Source organism: Dipodomys merriami, unplaced genomic scaffold (genome assembly GCF_024711535.1).
Source record: "Dipodomys merriami isolate MVZ:Mamm:240054 unplaced genomic scaffold, mDipMer1.0.p SCAF_12, whole genome shotgun sequence".
NCBI classification, from domain to species: domain Eukaryota; kingdom Metazoa; phylum Chordata; class Mammalia; order Rodentia; family Heteromyidae; genus Dipodomys; species Dipodomys merriami.
The window spans coordinates 28,590,371-28,608,717 of NW_027202493.1; the positions used below are offsets into that span (position 1 = coordinate 28,590,371).

Sequence of the window (18,347 nt, forward strand, 5' to 3'; positions counted from 1 at the left end):
AAAAGAATCTGTAAGGCAGTATTAGAAAACAAAAGAGAAAAAGGAGGCTCTGACTGGTGTTACAGATACTCCTTCCAGGGTAACAGTGACAAACTGTATTCACTGGGAGCCATTAAAGTTTTTGAACCCCAAAGTGGCAAGATTTCAGCAGTGTTTTGGAGGCAGCCACAGATTCTGTGTGGGCTATGTCCATCTAGTAAAGTAGATTTCCTGCCTGCCACAGGCACAGTCTGAGACTCCAGGATCTTGTAGATTTTAGTTTTAATTCAGTGGCATAGAATGAACAGAAGAATCTGTTGACAGCAAATCATCCAGAAGTCATGGTCCAAAAACTAGTAGAACATTGCAATTGTAGATCATGAAAACAAACAAACCAACCCTCAAGGAAGGCTCAACTTGGTTCCACGTGCTTGTGATTCCCTGCTCCTCTTGAAGCAGCGATTAGGAGAATCATGGTTCTAGGCCAAAAAGTTATATCCTCAGCTCAAACAAAAAGACAGGCATGATGCTATCTCTTGTAATTCCAGCGTCATGAGATGCATAAGCAAGAGGACTGAACACTGAAGTCAAGCCAAGGCAAAAAATAAAATAAAAAAAGAAGACCCAATCCGAAACATATCCAAAGCAAAAGAGGTCTGTGGGTGTGGCTCAAGTGGTAGAGCAGTAACAAATAGGGCACATTTGGGAGATCGAATCCTAGTACCATTACAAAAAACATGTCAAAATCATATTCTGGGTGAATAGTGCGGCCACTGCCTTTCTAATTTTAATAAAAATGGTTGGTCCAGGCTCTCATGTTTAATATAGATTGTTGGAAAGATGTGAATAGAAACGTACTTATGATTCTTTTGTGAGAGTAACAGTGGCATGAAACAGGGTATTAACAGTGGTGGTTGAGATATTGTCAAAGTTTAGCTGATGTTCAAATGGTTGAAGCAAAAGAGATTCCAGGTGTTGGCCTGTGGAGTGTGAGAAACAGAGAAGCAATTTTTTTTTTGTCTGTGTGGGGCTTGAACTCTGGGCCTGGGCACTGTCCCTCAGCTCTTCAGCTCAAGGCTAGCGCACTACCACTTGAGAGACAGCAGCGCCACTTCCAGCTTTTTTTTTTTGCTTATGTGGTGCTGAGGAATGGAACCCAGGGCTTCATGCATGCAAGGCAACACTTTACCACTGAGCCATCTTCCCAGTCCCAAGAAGTAACTTTGAAACAACTGGATGAATTGTCATTTACTGAGTTGTCATTTTCTGAGAGGGAGGTTTTAGAAAGAGCAAGTCTAGAGTTCAGTTTTGGACATGTTAAATCCAATTGCTACCTAGATGTTCAAGTGGAGAAATTTACTAGCCAGGTGGAAATGAAAGTCTTGTATTTAGAGGAGAGTATTGGTATTGACATATAAAACCAACATGTAGATAATATTTATATCCAGGGAACTAGTAAGGATCTCAAGAGTGAGTATAGATGCAAAAGCTGAGCTTGAGATCATAGGCTTCAGAGAGTGTATGAAAAGAGAACTTTCCTTTTCACAAAAAATACAAAACAACATCAAAAATCCCAAATGCACTAGTTTTATATACTTAAGGTTTTCTGGTTTCAGATCTTGACTACCATGATTCTAAAGAGCTTTCAGAGAGAGGTTGAGAATAAAAAGACAGGACAGTCCCAATCCTTGAGGACCCTGGATTTTTACAAAATATTATTTCTCTTTTATTAGGCTTGGCCTCAAGAATTCCTGTTATTCTTTGTTTTTTAGTCTTTTGTCTGAAAGCACATAAACAAAATCCAGTAAATGCCTGGTGACTTAACCTACTTTTAAACTTGTGAGTAAATATGGGCTAAATTTTTTCATATGATACAAAACACATTTGGGAGAAGCCTTTTAAAAAATAAAATCCAAAATTAGATAGTGTTGCAAAGGATTTGTGGAATCTAAGGGCCCTGCATTGAAGCAAATGGTTGATTTAAATTTTTATATCTAGGAGAGCTTTAAATGCATTAAATGTATTAATAAAGGAAAAATGTTGTATGAAAATGTCACTTGTTCTCAACTCGTTATAGTTCTGTGTGTACTTCTCATTTGGAGAATAGTAAAGAAAAATGTGTTTGAGCAGATCCTATGGGATCTCAACACCACTGTTAAGTGAATTTTCTACATTTCATTTCACTGATGCACTAAGATTGGGAACAGACAAACTCTTATAATAAATGGTCTCATCATAGCCAGAGACATAGGTCAAATTATAATGTCTTTATTTCACTATAGAGCATAGAGTATAAGCTAAATGATCCTATTTTCAAATAAATAGGAGCATTCAATTTTTTTTTAAAGGCAATTCTGAAAGTGGATCAGATTTCCAAAAGCTCCTTTTCTTTGTGGAGGTGAACGGTCATATTACAGGGAATGGAGGGCTTCCTAAAATGGCCAAAAGAACTAGCAAGTGACCAGTGAGGATTCCCCCAACCCCCAGCTTACGCTCACTAAAAAACAAAAAGATATGAGTCGGATTTATCTCAGCAGTGGCTGGCTTGAAGTGCCCTGGGGAGATGGCGATTTAGGTATGATACAGATCTTTACAAAACTTTATATATGTATCTATACATATATATATATGTATATATATATATATACATATATATATGGATAAAACTGTGATTGTTTTTTGCTCTAGCAATGTGTTGTTTACAAGACAAGGCAGGCTTTCGCCCTGTAAATAATCTACCAGATATCCGGAAAACTGGTTCCATTTCTAAATATAGGCACAGTTACCTCCTGCATAGCTGCACAGTCTGGAACAGTACGCATTTGATCAGCATGATCAAAGTTAGATAGTTTGTAAAACAATTTCACTCTGAATAATTTATTGTAATGAGTTAAATTGAAAACATGTATTTTTAGAGAAGTGGTTTTATTGCTTTTATTCTAGATACTCAAATTCTAACAAGATTACACAGTTGCTAAACAGTGGTTCAGGGGCATAATCTTGTAGCTGTGTATTATCTTGAGGTATTTATATTTTATTTGATCTTAAGAAAGTTTATAAATCAGATGTAAAACAGCTATAATAAAGGTAAGAAGTTTATTGTTAGACATTAAAAAAAGTCATTTGTAGTTGCTAATTTTCAGGTTTGATTTGGGAGAAACAGGAAAGGAGAAAACCTTAACTAGAACACAGAACATTATCTAGTATATCTTAATCCTCACATATTACAAAGATGTCATAAAATTCCAAGAAATTATCGGAAGTAAATGAGGTGAGGTTCAAGTTAAGAAAGCAGAATTCAAAACAGAAGATTGTTTTTACTTGGAAGTGTGCACTTTCTACAAATTACTCCTTCAAAAGATTGGTTTATTTCTTGGTACTGCAGGAAGAAAATATAACAGGAGTTAAAAAAAACCAAACTATTCTTAAGTAGTTGTACATCTTCATCAATGTCATAACTTTCTTCATTCTCCTCCAGCAATTCTTAATTTTGGTACTTGTGTAACTATTTTTGTGAATCCCTCTTTGTCTCTCTTAGTTTCTGTCTGTCTCTGTCTCTGTCTCTCTCTCTCTGTGAACAGTAAGACATGACTTGCTAAAATTTTTCAAAAGACTAATGAAATCACTTTGATGCAAAGGAGAGGAGCTGGCTGGGAGGAATATAAGAAAATCTAATATAAGGCGGCCTCAGATGATAATAGAACAAAATGAAGCCAAAATGAATCCAAAAGGCTATTGCTTGTGATTGGCAAATACCAATCCCATCTGACTATTGTGCTAGCTAGTGATGATGGAAAGGTAGACTGCAGAAACAATTCAGCACCCTAAAATCCTGCATATTTCTTCAGAAATGAATTTACTGCAGCATTTTTATTATATCACATAAGAAGGAAGATCCAGATGATTTATGAAAATTACAAGTGATGGCTTAAATTTGAGCATATGGTTGAGCATTGATTGTTAAAGATTTGACTAATTTTCCATTTCTCTGCTGATTAAGCTGAACATCATGGTTTCACATTTGCAAACTATTTGGAAAACTAATATGAGTTTTCTGTTCTGTTGCTTAAATATTTACAATGAATATTGACATATGTTCTGGAGTCTAGAGTTTTAATCCACACTCAAGTTTCTTCAAAGGAGTATGGATGATTTGGTCAAATTTTATCTTAGAAGCTGGAACTCATCTCTTGATCATTTTCCCCCAGAGAATTTTGTTTATAATGGTGAATTTTGCATTTTAATTAGTAAAAACATCAGGTTCTAATCTCTTATAAATTATTGGTTTGTCACCAAATTTTGTTCCACCAATATTTATTACTGTACATGATTAAAATTGACCTTTATTTTTTTAGGGGTAAAATTGACCTTTAAATATATAATAAAACTATGCATATTACAAAGAAGTAACATACAAAAATTCTAACAGTGGAAAAATCAAAGAAGTGGATATTTGATTTACTATTTTGTAAACAAGTGAAATGAACACTTCTAGATAAGCTAAAAATGCTTTATAAAGTATGTATTTATCAATCTATAAAGGAAATATAGTTGTCTTTATTACAAACTTACAGTGCTTCAAATTTAAAACCATGATCATCATTTCTATGTGACTAATGATAAGCATGTGGATAAAAATTGTATCATTTCTAGGCTATTCTTAGGGAGGTGCTTTATTTTTCTTCCTATAAAGATGTGATAAGTCTTAGTTTTCATTGGCCTTTTTTCCTGAAATTATAAGATTGAAAAAATAATCTAATGAAAAGGACTTTGAATGAAGCAGGCTGTATTTTAAAATTGCATGATCTGATTAATGAAGGCAGAATAGAATCAAAGTTCCCTGAGTATGTAAGAAATAGACTCAGTATTAGAAAAAGCTCAAATTAACAGTAATGTAGAATAATTTGTCACTTTTTGTTCTCTGGTTTGACTTTTCTGTACATTTTTACCATCTCCTGTGTCTGTAAGCCTCTTATCAAAGCAGCATCCTACAAATTTTGCTAAGGATAAAATAAAATAAGATAGCTGTTTGTATTAGAGGGTTTTATTTTATAAAGATATTAAAAGAAAAATAGACCAGTGAAATAACTTAGAACAACAAAAGTTTCCACAGAAATGTATACTATTAACATTTACTAAAACAGCATATTATGGGATGGGGCTGGATTACACAGAGTTAAAGGTGTTGTTTCTGAACTTAAAGAGGGTGCAGTTTGGGTTTTATATCTATAACAAGACACTTTGGATCTTGGGTGAATTTCTTAGTCTCTTGAGTCACAGTTTCCTAGCTGGAAAAATAGGAGTAATAGTTGTGCCTCCTTCTAAGGATCTCTGGGTGGATTAAAACTTACACTTAGTCATTATGACCAGTCTGGTGAGGACTAAGGGCATTTTTTTCTAGTTGGATTTATCAATAATTCATTTTTCTTTTTTTTTTGTTTTGTTTTGTTTTTGTCGGTCGTGGGGCTTGAACTCTGGGCCTGAGCGCTGTCCCTCAGCTCTTCAGCTCAAGGCGAGCGCTCTACCACTTGAGCTACAGCGCCACTTCCGGTTTTCTGGTGGTTTATTGGAGATAGGAGTCTCACGGTCTCTCCTGCCCGGGCTGGCTTTGAACCGCGATCCTCAGATCTCAGCCTCCTGAGTAGCTAGGATTACAGGCGTGAGCCACCAGCGCCCGGCTTCAATAATTCATTTTTCTTAATGCTGAGACTTGCTGTGATAGTGCTCTGAACTTCTAGCAAGAAGAGAGGAAGGGGGGGGGCTGAGGAGTGGGGAGAGGAGGGAAGAGGAGGGGAGGAGAGGGGAGGGGAGGAGAGGAGGAGAGAGGCTTATGAGTTGATCCTCTCTGACCCATTTGACCCCTGTGATAGAACCCAACTTAACTTTAATGGATGAAACCAATTTTCTGTATTGATTTAAGAAATGCTGGAAAACAGAAAGTAACTTTGAAACAACTTTAAATGTACTTGCAGTTAAAGGAAGAACTGAATAAAGTCTTGTGAAAAGACATCGTAAAGCAATCACCCTGGAGAGGGGGGTAGAATTCTGAACAATGTTTCCTAACTTATTAGATCCAAAGATATAGATGGCAAAAGTTAAAATTATTAAGTTGTCTTTGTTTAGGACATCAGTGAAGTGTTGAGGAGATCCATTTAGCACATGTAATCCTTATTAATTTTCTGACATAGAAAGACTCCAAGAATTTACAATAATGCTGTTTCTGACCCATACTCCCAGAAATTAACTGTCACCCCATAGTATTGGCTGAACATTCTGATACTTTTTTTCCATAAAACTCATACCATCAACATTTGAAGAAAGATATTAGAGGCAGGAGAATTTCCTCTCTGCCGAATATCACTCTATGTATGTCAATAAGCAAATCAAGGAAGGCAGTACTGTTTGGATTGTGGTTAGAAGCAAACTCTAGGCATTTGGACTACATATTCCTCTAAGTTGCTTCTTTTTTTTCTAAGTTTCATTTCCTCAGATTTATACATCCTTCATATCATTGATATGAGAATTGAATAGACCTGTACATAGGACTTACCTATTACAATGGATAAAGTAAATTCTGTCCAGCCATAGCTACTGTAATTATTGCTCATACATCAATGGTAAAGACATTCTCTGGCCTCCTGGCCCTTAGTGTTGCATTTTCAATCAAGGGCTATTGTATAATTAGGCATAAAAAATTGAGGAGTGGCAGTTCACTCATGGTGTGATAGAAAACTCTAGTAAGACCATATATGGCATCACAGATAAAATCACAAAGTCTTTCCAGTGACTGGAAAGATAGGGCTAATGACATGGTTTCTAAAACACAGCACTCATGCAACTATATTTCCTAAACTATTAAACAAGTTTGAGACAGACTTTTCACGAAGCTTGTGTTTCTCATTAATAGCTAAGTGAATTCATTTCCATTGTGTTAGGATCAGCATTTTAAAAAATACATTATTATTTTATTTAAAGAGAAAGTAGTCAAAGACAAAATAGATATTGACAACCATTATCATATTACATTGAGAAGATTTTCTCTCTAGTGAGGGTTATTTTTACTTAACCGTGTCCTTGAAGTGACATTATTTTTTTCCGGTGAACATAGTCTGCCTGCCTGCCTGCCTGCTTTCCTTCCTTCCTTCCTTCCTCTCTCTCTCTCCCTCTCTCTCTGTCTCTCTCTCAGTCTCTCTCTCTTTCTTTCAAGGCTTATGTGCTGTCCATGAGCTCTTTTTTGCACAAGGCTAGTGCTTGAGCAACAACAACACTTCTGGCTTCTGGGTGGTTAATTAGAGATAATGGTCTCAGAGACTTTCCTGCCCGTTATTGTTTCTTATTGCAAATAAGGGAAACCATGGGACCTCAGATCGCAGCTAAGATTATAGCTATGAGCCACAGACATCTAGCTCTGCTTTCTTAATCATCTTAAAACATCGAATACTATCTCACTTTATCCATCATACTGAATTGAAATGAAAGAAAAAAATCACTGTACACCCAGAATTGTATTCACCCCTGGTGGCTGTAAAGTGAGAGATGGAAGAGGATTGTGTGCTTCTGGTGGTAGCTGGGCACCAAGGAAGACGGAGGAAGAGAAGGAAAAGGGGCTTCATGTTACAGGACGGATTCTTCTAATGGGAGAGGTGCAGGAAAACTTGCGGGGAGGGGATCCTGAGAGGCCAGAATCACCAGAACACAGTTGGTCGGGGGTTGAATACCAATGCCCTCCTAGGATGGCACAGAGAGTTTTACTGACTAATAATCGGAGGCATGGGATCAGAAGGACAACAGAGCAGGCCAGTAAGATGGAGAAGTGACTGTTTTGGTTGCTATCAATGCCAAAACAATTTACATTTTTTCTGGTTGTATATAAATATAAGATTGTTTTGTTTCCCCTACTTGGGGCCATGTGTTCATCATAATCTTTCTCCTCTTTGGAGGAATTTAGTGGGTACATTGAGTCTAGTGGAGTTCTAGAACATGCATTAGAGACCTTCTTACCTTGCCTTCAGGTAAGAAGAAAATGTCCTAGCGTGTGGAATTAAAGTATTTCAGTCATCTCATTGAATGTTGCATGTGAATCATGTATGTCACAGAGTAATTGAGCCTGTGAGGGATTTCTTTGACTTGCATTTTTCTTTTTCTTTTTCTTATTTTGACAGGTTCTTGGGCAGATCGATCACCACTACACGAAGCTGCAAGTCAAGGGCGTCTTCTTGCTCTAAGGACATTATTATCACAGGTAAAAATATTATATGTTATCGCTCACAACACACCCATTTTTCGATGAGCATGGAGCACTGTCAAAACCAACCACTTTAAAAATAGCAAGATTGTTTGCATTTTACTACAGCCTTCTCATTTTAATACAGTTCAGGCAAGTCAGTAGTTTCTGGTTTGCTTTTGAATATCCTTTATGACTATTTTGTTATGATCTTTGGCCTAAGTGTTTTGAATTTCTCATACAGTATATTTGTTCAATGATACACATATTTAAGCAACTAGTAATTGGATTTGGGGATTATTTATTAAGCATTTTGATGCATACCTCCATACAATGTGTGCAAATAACTGAAGATTTCGTTCAGTTACATAATAACCAAAAAAAAAAAAGGAAGGGTAATCAGACCCATGGTGAAAGAATGTTTAAATTATGGTAATCTGTAAATATAAACAATGCAGGCAATAGCATTTACTTGCTCTTCAGATAAAGCAGAGGAAAAGATTTAAAAACAAAACAATATAGCAATTCCTTCCTGAAACTGTAAATATTCTGGGCTGTGTAGTTTGTTTTTTAAGGTTTAGACTGATTCAAATGTACACCCAGTTCGGGAAGTTATAACAGTTTTTACCTTGCAGTATCCATGAGAATTGAATTTTCCATGAATGAGAAAGGGATGGTCTTGTGGTCATTTGAACAGTCCTGTCTGGGAATCCAGACACCTGGACCCCCGAACTGGCATTTAAGGGAGCTAACAGCACTATCTGAGCTCCATTTTCTCATCTGTAAAATGAAGATGGGTATGAGATGTCTCCATGGGAATGTCCAGTTCTGTGACAACCATGTGACTCTTTTGCTCATCACTTGATGATGGGGAAAATGAAACCCTATAAAAAAAGGTCAGTAATTTCGAGGGGGTAATCCTTCAGATAGGGTCAAGCAGTTCTTTGAGAGGAGAGCAGTTCCAAGGTATTTCTCAATGTGTATCCATGCTTCACCAGCTGGCCGGCCAAAAACAGTGAGAGGCTCACCCAGTGCCTTCTGACCCTGTCATCTGGTCTCTCTAGTGAGCAGCAGTCAGAGGCAGCACTCCAAACTGGACTACTAAGAACTTGAAACTTTTAGAAAGACACTGAAGGGATCTTAAAATTTTCCACTTAATCGTCATAAAATTGTGGGAGTTTCATTTTTATGATACTTCATGTGTGTTCCAGTATTAGTATAATCTTTCAGATTACTATTTGGCCATGAGACAATTTGGCCTTGAGATTCTTCCAGTAACAGTACTTCAGATGATTGTCAACTAATGAATTACTAGTGATATCAAGAAGGCAAAAGATCTTATATTTTAATATTGTTTATTTATTTTAGTCTGGTTCAGACCATACATAGTCTTTAGTTTCACCAATAAATAAAATTAAAGTAAAAGTTAAAGAACATATACCCTCAACTATTACTTGAACGAAATATTTAACACATTCTAGGCCAAGGTATTACAGTACTTGAATAAAAAAAATAACAGAATTATTTATATGAGATTTACATATTTATGGGTTAGAACATGATTATTTAATTCATATGTACAAAGTATAATGATCAAATCAAGGTGGTTAATGCTTTTATCTCCTTAAACCATTTTATAATTGTTTACTAACAATATTTATGCACATATTTATGGAATGTTCTTGATACTCTGATACATATACACATGACCAAATCAGGATAATTAATATGTTCATCTCCTTAACATTATTTTAAGTCTGGAGACTTCCAGTTTCAGAACAAATAAAATCAGTGTATCAAAAAAATACTTAGACTGCTGTAACTATCGCAACACTATTCATACTGACCAACATGGAATCAATCCGGGTATCCTTTAGCCATGAATGGATAAAATGTGGTCTCTAAACACAAGAGAATAGTCTTCATAAAAAATATGGAATTGGAGGATACTAAATGAAATAATTCAGACATAGAAAGACAAATACCACATGCAAATTAATGCTTTATAGCAGTGGCTCTGAATATAAAATAGCATTTGCTTGAGTCTTGAAGAAAAGAAAGAAAAGAAAGAAGGAAAATATTAAATGGAAACCAAAACAGTCAAAAGTCATAAAGGGCTAGTGCACAATTCACATAGTTTATCATAGTTCACAAATGACTTTTAAGATCAACTGTGAAAGGCAAAGGAGTTTTGACAACTGATTTTGTTAGTATTTAAATTGGTCATTCCTGGTAAACTGGAAACTGGTTTCCATGAGGTTTTGTGATCTTCAAAATAGCATTCCATAATAAAAACAAATGCTGATGGGGATATGGCCAAAAGAGAACACTGCTACACTGTTGGTGGGAATGTAAAACTTGTTCAACTACTGTGGAAAGCAGCATGGAAGTTCCTCAACAGACTAAACATAGAGTTCCTCTATGGCCCAGCAATCCCATATGTAGGCATTTACCCAAATGAACACAAATAAAACCATACTAAAGCTACCAGCACAACCATATTCATTGCAGTATTATTTACCATACCTAAGATACAGAATCAACCCAGATACCCCCAGATACCGGGATGATGACTGGATGAAGAAAATACGATGTATATACACAATGGAATTTTATGCTTCCATCAGAAAAAAATGACATCGCCTATTTGCAAGAAAATGGAAAGACTTGGAAAAAAGTTTTTAAGCAAAGCAAGCCAAACCCAAAGAAACACAGGCTTCATGATTTCCCTTATTTGTAATAACTAGAATATGTCTATAGTATTCTGAGCAGAGGATTACAATAGCTCAATAGCTAGGTGCATATGACCATATAAAATGAAGTTTATCAAAATGTTCTTTAAGAAATGGAAATGAGGGTTTTTATAATGTACTATTTGCAATTTTTTCTTTTTTTTTTCTTTCTGTTTTCTTTTGGCTTATGGCCTGTAGTCACTGTTTTTGATTTCTTTTGTTTTTATATATGTTTTTATTGTAAAAATACTGTACAGAGGGGTTACAGTTACATGAGTAAGGTAGTACATTTCCTATTGAGCATTGTTACCTCCTCCTTTGTTTTTATCCTACCAACCCTTCCCTCCCCACCTCCCCAACTCTTCTCCCCAACCTCCGAAGTTGTAAAGTTCATTTTCACCAGAGTGTCTTGTACATCTCATTGTTACAATGGGTCAACCTGTATCCTTATTTCAGCATTTTGTTATTTCCCACCCCTTCCCTAAATTAGAAAAATGTATATACAAGTGCAGGGCACCGAAATCAAATACAGTGAAAACAGGGATTATACCTTTGGAGAAGAACATACAAAAGAAACAAAAAAATCACATAGAACATTATAGATACATTAAAAACAATAGCAAGAAAGAAAAAAATATTTGTATCCCTATTTTGGGGTTCATTTTGCTTAACATCATATTATATGGTCATATATACATAGTTTTTGGACCTTTTCTGCCTGTGCTAGACATATGCTAGTTATTGCAAATAAGGGAAACCATGGGACATATGTTTCTTTGGGCCTGGCTTACTTCACTTAATATAATTTTTTTCTAAGTCTTTCCATTTCCTGAAAAATGGGGCAATGCCATTATTTCTGATGGAGGCATAGAATTCCATTGTGTGTGTGTGTGTGTGTGTGTGTGTGTGTGTGTGTGTGTGTGTGTGTGTGTGTGTGTGTGTGTATAACATTTTCTTGATCCATTCATCTACTGATGGGGATCTGGGTTGGTTTCATATCTTAGCTATGGTAAATAATGCTGCAATAAACATAGTTGTGCTGGTAGCTTTAGTGTGGTCTTGTTTGTGATCATTTGGGTAAATGCCCAATCCCATTTGGGATTGCTGGGTCATAGGGGAGCTCTATGTGGAGTCTTTTGAGGAACCTCCATACTGCTTTCCAAAACGGTTGAACAAGTTTACACTCCCACCAACAATGCAGTAGGGTTCCCTTTGGCCACATCCTCTCCAGCATCTGTTATTAGATTTCTTGATTATAGACATTGTAACTGGGGTGAGGTGGAATCTCAAAATTGTTTTGATATGCATTTCTTTATGGCTAGAGAAGTTGAGCATGTGTCTATTGGCCATTTTTATTGCCTCTTCAGAGAAGTTTCTCTTTAAGACTTTGATCCACTTATTTATAGGGCAGATGTTTCTTTGAGATATGTTGTTGGGGGATTTAATTTTTTAAGTTCTAAGTATATTTTAGATATGAGACCCTTGTCCATTGTATGGCTAGTGAAGATCTTCTCCCAATCCATGGGCTTTCTATTGATCTTGCTAGCATGTCCTTTGCCATGCAGAAGCTCTGCAGTTTCATGCAATCCTATTTGTCCAACCTTTCTTTGATTTATTGTGTTTCTGGGTCTTTATTAAGAAAATTTCAGCCTGTGAAAAGGAGTTTTAGAATTTCTCTCATTCCTTCCTGCGATGTTTTCAGGGTTTCTACTTTGACTTTGAAATCTTTTATCAATTTGAAGTTGATTCTGGTGCAGGGTGATATATAAGGATCTAGCTTTAGTGTTCTACAGGTGTTAAACCAATTTTGCCAGCACCATTCTGTATCCTTTGTCTTGTATGTAAGTTCAACTGATTTGTGTAAGAAGAGGTGAATCACAGAAATGGTGAGACAATGGTGATACTCACTAGACACTATGTTGGAAATGAACTTCCCAACTTGTGGCAGGAGGGAAGTTGAAGGGGAAGCAGGAGAAAATGAGGGAGGAGGTAACACTTTTCAAAAAGAAATGTACTCATAACCTTATTTATGCAACAGTCACCCCTTTGTATATCATTTCTACAATAAAACAATAAAATATCACACTCCCAAATGATGTTGGTGCTGATGATTTGCTATACGTTTGTGCTCACCTTTCAAAACGCTTTGTGTTGCCTTTAGGGTTATAATGTAAATGCAGTAACCATTGACCACATTACCCCATTGCACGAAGCCTGCCTGGGAGATCATGTCGCATGTGCCAGAACTCTTCTAGAAGCTGGAGCTAATGTAAGCACCTTTGCAAGCATTCATAGTTTCATATCTACTGACTGAGAGAATCAAATAAAACCTTCCCTTTTGCTTTCTCAGTTGTTTTCCAAAATATTCAAATAAAAATGAAGCCTTGAGTTGCCTCAGGGCACTCTAAAAGGGATTTTCTATGATGGTATGAATTGGTAACCTGCTGCATAAGCATATGGAATATTTAAGTTATTTTCTGCTTTCATGGCTCTAAAGTAGCACTAGATGAAGACCTTTAGCCCTATAATCTTTTCTTTGGGATGATTTTTTCCTTAGCTAAATTCTCAGAAACGGAATGAATGATTTCACAATGTAAGTACTCACCATCAGCAAAATGGCTTCATCAAAATTCATCATTATTACATTTTCTTGTCTTCCTGAAATGTACCTCAGTGTTGAAAGTCCTTGTTTCATACTCAGGAATTTCACTAGCAGCATACCCAATTCCTGTGAATTATCTGCTAATATCATATTTCTGGGTTTTTTTCTTAAAAATTTAAAACCATTTTATGGATGTGTAGGGGATAAATAGACTTTGTCATATTTATCCCACACATTTTTTTCTAATGAATGGATCACATAATTTTTGAAAATGCATGAATAAATCGTTATTCATTCATGACTTGTGAGTCTAATAATTAGATTTTGGGTTTGATTTAGGTCAATGCAGTTACCATCGATGGGGTGACTCCGTTGTTCAATGCGTGCTCACAAGGCAGTGCAAGTTGCACAGAACTTCTTCTGGAATATGGAGCCAAAGCCCAGCTGGAGTCCAGCCTTCCATCTCCTACACATGAGGCTGCCAACAAAGGTACCTTGGTTGTGGGATTAAGAGAAAGGGGGGAAAATCCTGGAAATGCAGCACTGCACATATCTTTCCATGAATAACATTCTATTGGGGTCAGGGTAGTGGTTGAGATGCATGTGGAGGTAGATATTAACTAAAAGTAACCTCATTTTTCCTCTGTGTTGGCAGGTCACCATGAATGTCTAGACATCCTGATATCCTGGGGCATAGATGTTGACCAAGAAATTCCTCATTTGGGCACTCCTCTTTATGTAGCTTGTATGGCACAGCAATTCCATTGCGTCTGGAAGCTTCTTTATGCTGGTATATTTCCTTAAAATGTCTTTCACTCTGTCCATATATTTTACCAGTTATTTCTTTAAGCTTCTTTGGAAATTATAACTCATTACTAAATATGTTTTACATTTTTGCACATTGGTATCTAACTAAAATAGAACCTCATTCTTTATTAGAAGACATCAAAGTTCATTGATACATAATCTATATTTTGTACACATCACATTTACACACATTTGGTTATAAAATGAACTGTGGAACCCCGCTTTGTATAATAAAATACAAGTTCTTTCCCAGACTTCTTGTTCCATTTTACTGAAATGGCTTTAAGTCTTTTTCCAGTTACATGAAATAACTCACTCTTCAAGGTTCAGATGAATGCCACTGAGAAAGATTCCAAATTAATTGAGATCATAGCAGTCTTTCCCCTGTCTTGGGATCTGCTGCTCCTTTAGGGTGGGAACTATGTCCTCAACCCAGTGTTCTCATCCTATTATCTCTTCTTTGCAGCATAGTATTTTCTCTCATCTAGTAGATGCTAAAATATACATATTTTAAACCAATTATATCTATGGTATTTACTGTTTACAATAATTGATTGCTGGTATATTCAGATTGGCATTTCTACTGTAATCTCTTTATATATAACTCTTATCTTGGATAATTCTTGTTCTTTTAAGCAGAATGAGTACTTCATTTTTGTTCTATATAGTGCCTTAAACACAAGTTCGGTTAGTAATTGTTGATAGGTTATTTTCTCCTCTAAATTGGGAATAACAAATATTGTTTTTGTTGTACTATTTTGCTAAGTTATATTAATTTTTCTACTAAAATATTTATAATAGGTTCAAAAATATCAAAAAGTCCTTTTATACAGCATTGATTGACATTTTCAGACCCTGTTTGTTAATAAAATTGTAAGAATTTCTTCTAGTTTTACCTTGCTTGCAAATATTGTTGATATGCTTTTCCACTTGAATACCCAAACCTTTCTATAGTCATTTGATCAATTACATGAGTAGAAAGGTGGCAGGATATCTATATATACTTACATATGTCATATCTTGACTCGAGTTTTCCACGGAACTTCAGATCTCTATTTCCTTGAACTAAATGAAAAGAATAAAAATTATAAGCTCTTGATTAATACTAAAAGCTACTGCATATGAAGAAAAATATATATGAGTATGTGAACAGAATCATTAACTGTTTAGACAATCAGTAAGATTGCTATTGGGATTATTTAACATAAAAAATCCCTTTTAATTCTTTCAAGCATGCAGAGAAATATTTGAGAATATTACAAATATGTGTACCTTCTTATCTAGATATATGCATATATAAGGCCCTTAGAGTTGAATATAAGGTTTGAATATTTATACATATTTCTATTTATCCTGTATATTCCTGAGGAATGCATAACACATGCATATAAAACAAATAACTTTATAAACAGAGGTTCCTCCATATCTATCCTCATTTGCCTTTCCTATCACCTCCCCACAAAGGAAACCAATTCATCTAGTAATTTTCTGGGTTTTTTTGGGGGGGGGTCCGGTCATGGGACTTGAACTCTGGGCCTGGGAGCTGTCCCTCAGCTCTTCAGCTCAAGGCTAGCGCTCTACCCCTTGAGCCACAGCGCCACTTTATCTAGTAATTTTCTTTCCTTCACTCTCTATTGAAATGTAGGTGCTGATGTTCAGAAAGGCAAGTATTGGGACACTCCATTACATGCTGCTGCTCAACAGTCTAGTACAGAAGTTGTAAACTTACTGCTGGAATTTGGAGCAGATATCAATGCCAAGAACACAGAGCTTCTGCGACCTATTGATGTAGCTACAGCTAACAGTGCAATGGAAAGGATACTACTTCAACACGAAGGTAAGGGGGAGAGATGGGCACATTCATAATCACAAACGTAAATTCACCTGACATAGTGAAAGGCTGTGTTTGGACATGTAAAATAATGTCATGCAACTTGCAAGATTTATTTTGAAGCTTTTTCAACATTTATTTCTAAGCACTTCATCTATAATGACATCATCCTGTAATCCAGGTGCTCAGGTGGTAGAAATCAGGAGAATCATGTTTCAAATCCAGTCTGGAGAAAAAAGTTAGTGAGTTCTCCTATCCAATAAGCAGCAAAAATGGGCTGGGATGGGGCTTAAATGGTGTGGCAGATGACACTTAGAGTACAAAGGTCATAAATTCAAACCCAGTGCCACAAAGAGACAAATTCATCATTTTAATTTTCACCATATCTAACCACTCATATCCCTTTGGTGAAGGATATTCAGCTTGTTTTGACACTGCATGTTATCTTGTTCTGATATAAAAGCCTCTTATCTTATTTTGGGAAACAATTCCATTTTATCAGGGAGTATGCTTTCTGTAGAATGCTGCAGACATGTAACAAGGAAAGATGGTCTCACTACAGAAAAAAAAATCTATTTTAAGTATAATTTGTTAAACTTGGTCCTGAGATTATAACAATTTTGTCGGTCATGGGGCTTGAACTCTGGGCCTTGGTGCTGTCCCTCAGCTCTTTAGCTCAAGGCTAGCACTCTACCACTTGAGCCACAGTGCCACTTCGGGCTTTTTCTGTTTATGTGGTGCTAAGGAATCGAACCAAGGACCTCATGCATGCAAGGCCAGCACTCTTAACTCTGAGCCACCTTCCCAGCTGTAACAAAAAATTTTTTTAAGATTAAATATCAAATCTGAACCTGAGGAAAAGCTATAATTTTGAATTTTCCACTTTTTGCAGTGAATCACATTACTTGTGTTTTTTATGCCAGGATGCATTTCTGAGGCTTTTTAATGCAACAACAATTTCGCAGTCTTGAGGATGGAAATCATCTTTGTTGTATGATCTCATAAATCAAACAATACAAATGTATTTAGGTAAACTTTCTTAGTCTATTCATTATAATAGTTTACTACATGCCGGGCACCAGTGGCTCACACTTGTAATCCTAGCTCAGGATACTGAGAGTTGAGGATCTCAGTTCAAAACCAGCCCAGGCAGGAAAGTCTATGAGACTCTCATCTCCAATAAACCACCAGGAAAGTGGAAATAGTGCTGTAGCTCAAGTGGTAGATCACTGGCCTTTAGCTGAAGAGCTGGGGGGCAGCGCCCAGGCTCAGAGTTCAAGCCCCATGATAAATAAAAATAAATAAAATAAAATAAAATAAAATAAAATAAATAAAAATAATTTTCAACAAAACATTGTAAGGGTTTTGTTTTTGTTGTTATGTTATATTTCATGTATCTTATGACATAAAAGTTTGTTTTGGTTAGAATTAACAAACACCTTCCTGTCTTCTCTCGTAGCTACCCCGAGTTCTCTCTGCCAACTTTGCCGACTGTGTATCCGAAACTACATTGGGAGACCCAGATTGCACCTGATATCAGAGCTGCAACTGCCAACCTTACTACAGAATTTCTTACAGTATCGATAAGGTGGTAAAATAACTTAAAATTCTGTGAAAATCAGGAATTCCTACTTCATTTGCATAATGAATGCTTCATAATAAGGTGTAATTGAGCATAAATAAGTTCAAAGTATGAAATGGAGAAGCAGTGAAATACCTAAGGAGTTAGTACTGTTGTTTTATTTTTACTGTCTCTTTGATTATGTTTAAATACCTACACATTATCACTGTTCTAATACATCCTCTTAAAGAAAAACAAGATTGGGAAATTCTCCATTTTGTGTTTATTCAAAGTCAAAAATACTACTTATTAAAATTTTTATTTAATTATTAACTCCAAATGTATTATATTTTAAAAGATTTCTATGTCCAAGTAATAGTTTAAGAGTAATTTTCACTCCTGTCATTGGTTATTTGTGTTTTAATATTGACAAAAGTGATTACAATGTAGAAATGACAGTTAAAGCTCTTTTTGAATAAAGATGATTCTATTTCAAAGCATTCTTTATGTTGAATGTACACTTGACATTCTAATGTTCCATAAACGAAGAAAAGAAAGGAGAATTTCCCTTCCTCCCTGCAAAGAAACTCAAAAGTGGTTTCACTGAAGTA

The 18,347-nt window shown here is 35.9% G+C and overlaps 1 protein-coding gene across 3 annotated transcripts in view; it reads left to right on the forward strand.

The window, feature by feature from the left end:
- The window catches only part of Asb5 (ankyrin repeat and SOCS box containing 5), a 43,361-nt gene extending 25,598 nt beyond the window's left edge, over positions 1-17,763 (forward strand). For 2 of the 3 annotated variants that reach the window (XM_070016450.1, XM_070016452.1), the window contains exons 2-7: positions 8,142-8,221; positions 13,097-13,204; positions 13,877-14,027; positions 14,193-14,327; positions 15,990-16,181; positions 17,635-17,763. In XM_070016450.1, coding sequence (XP_069872551.1) covers positions 8,142-8,221; positions 13,097-13,204; positions 13,877-14,027; positions 14,193-14,327; positions 15,990-16,181; positions 17,635-17,762 — 794 coding nt within the window. In that variant the 3' untranslated portion in view covers position 17,763. Of the gene's footprint in view, positions 1-2,485; positions 2,555-8,141; positions 8,222-13,096; positions 13,205-13,876; positions 14,028-14,192; positions 14,328-15,989; positions 16,182-17,634 lie in introns of those variants that run through there. The other variant, XM_070016451.1, reaches the window with a different exon arrangement.
- The last annotated feature ends 584 nt before the right edge of the window (positions 17,764-18,347 follow it).